The 10,989-nt window shown below is 39.3% G+C and overlaps 1 protein-coding gene across 2 annotated transcripts in view; it reads right to left on the bottom strand.

The window, feature by feature from the left end:
- sec63 (SEC63 homolog, protein translocation regulator) overlaps nt 1–9,256 on the bottom strand; it is a 54,861-nt gene extending 45,605 nt beyond the window's left edge. Inside the window, exon 1 of one of the 2 annotated variants that reach the window (XM_052524624.1) lies at nt 8,924–9,256. In XM_052524624.1, coding sequence (XP_052380584.1) covers nt 8,924–9,047 — 124 coding nt within the window. In that variant the 5' untranslated portion in view covers nt 9,048–9,256. The remainder of the gene's footprint in view (nt 1–8,923) is intronic. The other variant, XM_052524623.1, reaches the window with a different exon arrangement.
- Between the last annotated feature and the right edge of the window lie 1,733 nt (nt 9,257–10,989).

Below are 10,989 nucleotides of genomic sequence, written 5' to 3' on the forward strand. Positions count from 1 at the left end.
AGTCTACTAATGATAATGACATGGTGGTTCTGTACTAAGTCTACTAATGATAATGACATGGTGGTGCTATACTAAGTCAACTAATGATAATGACATGGTGGTTCTATACTAAGTCTACTAATGATAATGACATGGTGGTTCTATACTAAGTCTACTAATGATAATGACATGGTGGTTCTATACTAAGTCTACTAATGATAATGACATGGTGGTTCTATACTAAGTCTACTAATGATAATGACATGGTGGTTCTATACTAAGTCTACTAATGATAATGACATGGTGGTTCTATACTAAGTCTACTAATGACATGGTGGTTCTATACTAAGTCTACTAATGATAATGACATGGTGGTTCTATACTACTAATGATAATGACATGGTGGTTCTATACTACTAATGATAATGACATGGTGGTTCTATACTACTAATGATAATGACATGGTGGTTCTATACTACTAATGATAATGACATGGTGGTTCTATACTACTAATGATAATGACATGGTGGTTCTATACTACTAATGATAATGACATGGTGGTTCTATACTATGTCTACTAATGACATGGTGGTTCTATACTAAGTCTACTAATGATAATGACATGGTGGTTCTGTACTAAGTCTACTAATGATAATGACATGGTGGTTCTATACTAAGTCTACTAATGATAATGACATGGTGGTTCTATACTAAGTCTACTAATGATAATGACATGGTGGTTCTATACTAAGTCTACTAATGATAATGACATGGTGGTTCTATACTAAGTCTACTAATGATAATGACATGGTGGTTCTATACTAAGTCTACTAATGATAATGACATGGTGGTTCTATACTAAGTCTACTAATGATAATGACATGGTGGTTCTATACTAAGTCTACTAATGATAATGACATGGTGGTTCTATACTAAGTCTACTAATGATAATGACATGGTGATTCTATACTAAGTCTACTAATGATAATGACATGGTGGTTCTATACTAAGTCTACTAATGATAATGACATGGTGATTCTATACTAAGTCTACTAATGATAATGACATGGTGGTTCTATACTAAGTCTACTAATGACATGGTGGTTCTATACTAAGTCTACTAATGATAATGACATGGTGGTGCTATACTAAGTCAACTAATGATAATGACATGGTGGTTCTATACTAAGTCTACTAATGATAATGACATGGTGGTTCTATACTAAGTCTACTAATGATAATGACATGGTGGTTCTATACTAAGTCTACTAATGATAATGACATGGTGGTTCTATACTAAGTCTACTAATGATAATGACATGGTGGTTCTATACTAAGTCTACTAATGATAATGACATGGTGGTTCTATACTAAGTCTACTAATGACATGGTGGTTCTATACTAAGTCTACTAATGATAATGACATGGTGGTTCTATACTAAGTCTACTAATGATAATGACATGGTGGTTCTATACTAAGTCTACTAATGATAATGATATGGTGGTTCTATACTAAGTCTACTAATGATAATGACATGGTGGTTCTATACTAAGTCTACTAATGACATGGTGGTTCTATACTAAGTCTACTAATGATAATGACATGGTGGTTCTATACTACTAATGATAATGACATGGTGGTTCTATACTACTAATGATAATGACATGGTGGTTCTATACTATGTCTACTAATGACATGGTGGTTCTATACTAAGTCTACTAATGATAATGACATGGTGGTTCTGTACTAAGTCTACTAATGATAATGACATGGTGGTTCTATACTAAGTCTACTAATGATAATGACATGGTGGTTCTATACTAAGTCTACTAATGATAATGACATGGTGGTTCTATACTAAGTCTACTAATGATAATGACATGGTGGTTCTATACTAAGTCTACTAATGATAATGACATGGTGGTTCTATACTAAGTCTACTAATGATAATGACATGGTGGTTCTATACTAAGTCTACTAATGATAATGACATGGTGGTTCTATACTAAGTCTACTAATGATAATGACATGATGGTTCTATACTAAGTCTACTAATGATAATGACATGATGGTTCTATACTAAGTCTACTAATGATAATGACATGGTGGTTCTATACTAAGTCTACTAATGATAATGTCATGGTGGTTCTATACTAAGTCTACTAATGATAATGACATGGTGGTTCTATACTAAGTCTACTAATGATAATGACATGGTGATTCTATACTAAGTCTACTAATGATAATGACATGGTGGTTCTATACTAAGTCTACTAATGATAATGACATGGTGGTTCTATACTAAGTCTACTAATGATAATGTCATGGTGGTTCTATACTAAGTCTACTAATGATAATGACATGGTGGTTCTATACTAAGTCTACTAATGATAATGACATGGTGGTTCTATACTAAGTCTACTAATGATAATGACATGGTGGTTCTATACTAAGTCTACTAATGATAATGACATGATGGTTCTATACTACTAATGATAATGACATGGTGGTTCTATACTAAGTCTACTAATGATAATGACATGATGGTTCTATACTACTAATGATAATGACATGGTGGTTCTATACTAAGTCTACTAATGATAATGACATGATGGTTCTATACTACTAATGATAATGACATGGTGGTTCTACACTAAGTCTACTAATGATAATGCCATGGTGGTTCTATACTACTAATGATAATGACATGGTGGTTCTATACTACTAATGATAATGACATGATGGTTCTATACTACTAATGATAATGACATGGTGGTTCTATACTAAGTCTACTAATGATAATGACATGATGGTTCTATACTACTAATGATAATGACATGGTGGTTCTATACTAAGTCTACTAATGATAATGACATGATGGTTCTATACTACTAATGATAATGACATGGTGGTTCTATACTACTAATGATAATGACATGGTGGTTCTACACTAAGTCTACTAATGATAATGCCATGGTGGTTCTATACTACTAATGATAATGACATGGTGGTTCTATACTACTAATGATAATGATATGGTGGTTCTATACTAAGTCTACTAATGATAATGACATGGTGGTTCTATACTACTAATGATAATGACATGGTGGTTCTACACTAAGTCTACTAATGATAATGCCATGGTGGTTCTATACTACTAATGATAATGACATGGTGGTTCTATACTACTAATGATATGGTGGTTCTATACTAAGTCTACTAATGATAATGACATGGTGGTTCTATACTAAGTCTACTAATGATAATGACATGGTGGTTCTATACTACTAATGATAATGCCATGGTGGTTCTATACTACTAATGATAATGACATGGTGGTTCTATACTACTAATGATAATGATATGGTGGTTCTATACTAAGTCTACTAATGATAATGACATGGTGGTTCTATACTAAGTCTACTAATGATAATGACATGATGGTTCTATACTACTAATGATAATGACATGGTGGTTCTATACTACTAATGATAATGACATGGTGGTTCTATACTACTAATGATAATGACATGGTGGTTCTATACTACTAATGATAATGACATGGTGGTTCTATACTACTAATGACATGGTGGTTCTATACTACTAATGATGATAATGACATGGTGGTTCTATACTACTAATGATAATGACATGGTGGTTCTATACTACTAATGATAATGACATGGTGGTTCTATACTACTAATGATAATGACATGGTGGTTCTATACTACTAATGATAATGACATGGTGGTTCTATACTACTAATGATAATGACATGGTGGTTCTATACTAAATAAATTAATACCAGAGAGGTTGTTCTAATGAAACTTTGATAACAGTATAGCAAATATTTAAAAAGTTGGGATGCACGATATATCGGTGAACATATTGGAATTGGACGATATTAGCTAAAAATGCCAACATCGGTATCGGCCGATGTCTAGTTTAACACCAATGTTAACAACCACTGTCAAAGCTACCGTGCATACCTGTGTAACGTAGGCACATGACGTAATGAGAAATGTCAAATTTGGCGCTTCACGTTCAACACAGCATCCCTAACCTCGCCCACAATGTCTGCTGTGTGGATCGAGCCGTCAACAAGTCCAGCAGTCATTTGAAGATCATTTCAGAGAGACAACTCAACGGTGAAATCCATTAACACCAAGATAAATGGAATTCAATGCCCTTGATGATCAACCGTTCTCTGTCGTGGGGGATGTTGGATTTCGCCGACTGGTCGAGCACCGGTACACACTACCAAGTGCGCTAATTGTTCAGATGTTGCACCTACAGGAGGTATACAGTACTAGTGTCACTGCTATGAGCTTCACGACATACATACTATGGAACACCGTTTGGGTCTTTGCGCGTCTTAAAAGATAATAATAATAATAATAATAATAAATAAGCTTTTAAAAAAGTCAAATAACACACTTCCATTATATAATGTTGTGTGTTCTAAGTTTGCACGTGCAAGCCAAGCGCCACCACTACTATCAGCAGCACCACTACTATCAGCAGCACCACTACTATCAGCAGCACCAATACTATCAGTAGCACCACTACTATCAGTAGCACCACTACTATCAGCAGCACCAATACTATCAGTAGCACCACTACTATCAGTAGCACCATGTCTATCAGTAGCACCACTTCTATCAGCAGCACCACTACTATCAGTAGCACCACTACTATCAGTAGCACCACTACTATCAGCAGCACCACTACTATCAGTAGCACCACTACTATCAGCAGCACCACTACTATCAGCAGCACCACTACTATCAGTAGCACCACTTCTATCAGTAGCACCACTACTATCAGCAGCACCACTACTATCAGCAGCACCACTACTATCAGTAGCACCACTTCTATCAGTAGCACCACTTCTATCAGTAGCACCACTACTATCAGTAGCACCACTACTATCAGTAGCACCACTTCTATCAGTAGCACCACACCACTACTATCAGTAGCACCACACCACTACTATCAGTAGCACCACTACTATCAGTAGCACCACACCACTACTATCAGTAGCACCACTACTATCAGTAGCACCACTACTATCAGTAGCACCACTACTATCAGTAGCACCACTACTACCAGTAGCACCACTACTATCAGTAGCACCACTACTATCAGTAGCACCACGTCTATCAGTAGCACCACTACTATCAGTAGCACCACTACTATCAGTAGCACCACTACTATCAGTAGCACCACTACTATCAGTAGCACCACTACTATCAGTAGCACCACTACTATCAGTAGCACCACTACTATCAGTAGCACCACTACTATCAGTAGCACCACTACTATCAGTAGCACCACTACTATCAGTAGCACCATGTCTATCAGTAGCACCACTACTATCAGTAGCACCACGTCTATCAGTAGCACCACTTCTATCAGTAGCACCACATCTATCAGTAGCACCACTACTACCAGTAGCACCACTACTATCAGTAGCACCACTACTATCAGTAGCTCTGTCAAAGCTGTACAACAAAAAAAAAGTCTGCAGACAAGCAACCACCGGCCACAAACGATGTGTTTACAATACCGCGATATTGGTATCAGCCAAAATGTCATATCGGTGCTTCACTATTAAAAAAAAGCAAAAATGTGAAATGATTTATCTGACATTCTGCTGTTGCGTGGGGCTTGGAGCGCATGGAATTAGCAGGCTGTTAAACAAACACTGGAACAGGCAAGAACCGTCTTATTTCTGTAGATATATGATTTATAAAGCCAGGCACATTTAACAGTTCAGCTATTGATTATAGACCTAATTAAAGTTGTGGTTTCTTCTCGCCTGACAATTGAGGCAAAAGCTGTTTTCTCCTCTCCTAACATTTACCCTGTCATTTATCTTATCCAAGCCACAAATTGGTGCATTCACCTTTGACATCCAGTGGAACAGCCACTTTACAATAGTGCATCTAAATCTTTTAAGGGGGGTGAGAAGGATTACTTTATCCTATCCTAGGTATTCCTAAAGAGGTGGGGTTTCAGGTGTCTCCGAAGGTGGTGATTGACTCCGCTGTCCTGGCGTCGTGAGGGGAGTTTGTTCCACCATTGGGGGCCAGAGCAGCGAACAGTTTTGACTGGGCTGAGCGGGAACTGTACTTCCTCAGTGGTAGGGAGGCGAAGGCCAAGGTGGATGAACGCAGTGCTCTTGTTTGGGTGTAGGGCCAACAGCTGTTTTCTCCTCTCCTAACACCACTGCTGCCTCCACCACATCGTTCTCAACCACAATACGCTGGTTAACTGTACTATTATGGTCTAGGAAAAGTTGACAATTCAACAGCGGACTGATGTTTCTGAACTGCAGACAGCGACTGCTATCAAACACAGGAGAAAGTGCATTTGTTATAAAAGTATATATAATTTTATTAGTGTTACACCACTGTCCTTAATCATATACAATATCAGTAGCACATGGACTGAGCCATCCCCACAGCCTTCACAATGGATCAGTCCACTCAGATAGGAACCAATCAGACAGGTGTCTTAGCGTGATGGACTGAGCCATCCCCACAGCCTTCACAATGGATCAGTCCACTCAGATAGGAACCAATCAGACAGGTGTCTTAGCGTGATGGACTGAGCCATCCCCACAGCCTTCACAATGGATCAGTCCACTCAGACAGGAACCAATCAGACAGGTGTCTTAGCGTGATGGACTGAGCCATCCCCACAGCCTTCACAATGGATCAGTCCACTCAGATAGGAACCAATCAGACAGGTGTCTTAGCGTGATGGACTGAGCCATCCCCACAGCCTTCACAATGGATCAGTCCACTCAGATAGGAACCAATCAGACAGGTGTCTTAGCATGATGGACTGAGCCATCCCCACAGCCTCCACAATGGATCAGTCCACTCAGATAGGAACCAATCAGACAGGTGTCTTAGCGTGATGGACTGAGCCATCCCCACAGCCTTCACAATGGATCAGTCCACTCAGACAGGTGTCTTGAACACCATTATTTATTTTTTTACTAAAGAAATCTCGGTCAGCCCTACATGAGTCTATATCAAATCCAGCAATATGGTTTATTTTGGGAGCTTACCTACTGTACAATATTGGCAGCCTAACAGGGGCATAGCCAGAAATTAGTGAGTGAGAGGGCCTGCAGGGACATGGATGGGACAACATTTGTAATAATAATAATATTAATAATACAATTATTTGTTTTGCTTTTTCTGATTGGGTGGGCCTGGCAGGACCTGGCTCCCCAGTTGGTGGGCCTGTGTCCACCCTGGCCTATGCCCCTGCTGCCTAGGCTAGTCTGCTAGTAGTAGACTCTTCTTTGCCCAAACATACAGGTCATCTATCTAGATGTACATGGAGTCTGGTACTTTCAATTCTGACATTAGGTGTAGCCATCGTTGAATATAATCTGATACGACATTGTCAAACGGATACAGGGGGGCTAAACTGTTTTCCTGAGTAGCAGACTAACATTCCATGGAGAAGGAAGTTCATAACAAACGTCACCAATCGCGTGGAGCTGAGACCAGGCTTTGTGGAATCCCTTTTCCTAATGTGCATATGCCAATTGAATCTCAACAAGGAAACATTTGAGGGTGCTGTTTGATTACCGTTTATTGAAAAAATGTATTAATTTCAGCAGCAAAGAATGGGCATTTCATATTTAATTGTAAGGATTGACCTTGGGCGAATCGATGTGGTAGGAGCAAGACGCCCGGTCTCGGCTCCACACCGTTGATGAAATACCTCAGAAACGTCATTCACCGCGGAGTTTATCATAACAGACAGCTGTGACGGTATAGCTACAATACTAGGGTAAACATGTTTCTTTATGAATTCAACCTCACGGCCATATCAAAAACCTTCCAATGCTTTACTTAGTTATCAATCAAGTGACTAAACAAATACAAGTTAGTTAGCTAGCAAGTTCTAACGAGAATAAGAATATGTTCTTAACTGACTTGCCTGGTTAAATAAAGGTAAAAAATAAAATAAAAATTTAAAAAACGTGACCAGCAGCACACGTAACGAACGTCGGCTAACGTGACCAGCAGCACACGTAACGAACGTCGGCTAACGTCAAAAGCAACATTCGTAACGAACGTCGGCTAACGTGACCAGCAACATACGTAACGAACTTCGGCCAACGTAACCAGCAGCACACGTAACGAACGTCGGCTAACGTAACCAGCAGCACACGTAACGAACGTCGGCTAACGTCAACAGCAACATACGTAACGAACGTCGGCTAACGTCAACAGCAACATACGTAACGAACGTCGGCTAACGTCAACAGCAACATACGTAACGAACGTCGGCTAACGTCAACAGCAACATACGTAACGAACGTCGCAAAGAGTATTTCGCCAGACGACGTAATATTCAGAGTAGCCCGTTAACTAGCTAGCTGAAGTTAGCGGGACCATTTGTTATATAGCTAACTGACGCAGCTAGCTGGCTAAGTCACCAGACAAAAACATTAACCTGAACCAAGAAATACTAGCTAGTTAGGTGTTATTGACACGGATATAGTATCCAATGAAATAAATAAAAAATAAAAAATCAAATAAAAGTTAGCCAGTCATATTGGTTAGCTAACTCGTTAGCTAGCTGTTAGTTATGTAAACACCAACGCAGAGAGATTGGGCATGACGCCTCATAGCAGTGCCGTTGGTAACGTCAGTTAACTAACTACTTGTTGTTATGTGTATTTCAGCCAGCTAGTTAGTAGCTAGTTAACTACTACATGCGAACGTAGCCAACTGGCAAGAAAAACTCTATAACTAGTGGTGGTCCGTCTCAGAACTGGCTCGTCGAATTAGTTAGTTAGCAGGCTAGCTAACTTCACCCATCACACACACAGCATACTTAGCTAACTAACCGACTTTAGCATGCTAAGCTAGGCGATGCTATCTCGTCGTATCTACATCGGGGCCTTACCAGCATTCTGATCTCGGGGCCAGAGGTAATATGTGGCTGGGATAACGATGAGTCCAACAAAGGACGTTAGAAAGTAGAAAAATGTGTTGCCGCTGTCATCGTACTGAAACTGTTGCCCGGCCATGTCGTCGCGGGGTGTCTAGGGTGGCCCCCTGTTTCCTTCTCCGCGGCTATGCCTTCCCAATCGAAGCCCCAGTTGTGTATGACTTGACACACACCACCGATCAGGCAACAGCTAGCCGAGGGCCAAAACAGCGCGAGGCTGCGAGAGATCGGGTACGTGGTTTACGCCTGCGCAGTTGGGTTAGTCTCTGCTTCCGTTCTTCTTCTTCTTCGTCGTCGTCGTCTGTGGAACTTCCGGGAACTTGTCCCTTTTGTTATGCTTCCACCTACTGCTTAGTATTTGATATTACTTCCAGCCTTGGAAGTGTACTTGGTAAACAAGATGGGATACAGCTTTTGTCAAAGTTTAAAAGTCAAAAGTAGATTTTGTTTTGTACATTTTCCCTAACCCTTTTCCTAACCTTAACCTAATTATCCCGAACTGCTCCGTTAATATTCCTAACCTGTTGCGTAACTTCTAAACCTGCTACGAAAAGTCCCTTTTGACAAAAGCTGTATACCTTCTAGAAGAAAAACGTGTTTCTCTTATGTCTGCTACGTTAGGTTCGCGCTGTACTGAACCACAGTTTATAATTATAGTTTATAATGCTGTCTAGAATAAACCCAACAATTCCAATGACTTAAATCAAATATAAAGTCAGGAACAATATATACATATATGTGTGTTTATTTTCAGACGTTTTAAATGTTTCTCATAAACTGTTGTCTTCTAATTCAAATTATCAGGATCATGTTCATCAAACCAATTTAATAATCAGGGATTAAACAATTAGAAACGTCATTGTATTACAATATGAAATTAGATGCTCTTTACAATTTTAGTTTGATGATCTTTCAAGTTGAGTCGAGTTTAAATTGAGTTTACTACTTCTACATTTACATTTACATTTAAGTCATTTAGCAGACGCTCTTATCCAGAGCGATTGGTGCATTCACCTTATGACATCCAGTGGAACAGCCACTTTACAATAGTGCATCTAAATCTTTTAGGGGGGTGAGAAGGATTACTTATCCTATCCTAGGTATTCCTTAAAGAGGTGGGGTTTCAGGTGTCTTCTAAAAGTATTGGATTGGTGGAGGCATGGGGTAGACCTGTGGTTCTCAACCCAGGGTATTAGGGGGTAACTTGGCCTATCCACAGGGGGTACAAAATGTAGTGATAATATATGCATGAACTGTTTCAGATGGGAATCCTGCGGACGCCTTATGATATTTCAGGCCATAGGCTTACTGCCATTTTTATTTTATTTTATTTTTTATTTAACCTTTATTTAACTAGGCAAGTCTGTTATGAACAAATTATTATTTACAATGATGGCCTACCAGAAGGCAAAAGGACTCCTGCCCTTGATGGGGGTCTGGGATTAAAAATAAATCAAATATAAATATAGGACAAAACACAGATCACGACAAGAGAGACAACACACCACTACATAAAGAGAGACAACACAACACTACATAAAGAGAGACAACACAACACTACATAAAGAGAGACAACACAACACTACTTAAAGAGAGACAACACAACACTACTTAAAGAGAGACAACACAACACTACTTAAAGAGAGACAACACAACACTACTTAAAGAGAGACAACACAACACTACTTAAAGAGAGACAACACAACACTACTTAAAGAGAGACAACACAACACTACTTAAAGAGAGACAACACTACTTAAAGAGAGACAACACAACACTACTTAAAGAGAGACAACACAACACTACTTAAAGAGAGACAACACAACACTACTTAAAGAGAGACAACACAACACTACTTAAAGAGAGACCAAAGACGACACAGCAAGGCAGCAACACATGACAACACAGCAAGGCAGCAACACATGACAACACAGCAAGGAAGCAACACATGACAACACAGCATGGTAGCAACACATGACAACACAGCATGGCAGCAACACATGACAACACAGCAAGGCAGC

The sequence above is a fragment of the Oncorhynchus keta genome, chromosome 8, assembly GCF_023373465.1.
Source record: "Oncorhynchus keta strain PuntledgeMale-10-30-2019 chromosome 8, Oket_V2, whole genome shotgun sequence".
NCBI lineage: Eukaryota > Metazoa > Chordata > Actinopteri > Salmoniformes > Salmonidae > Oncorhynchus > Oncorhynchus keta.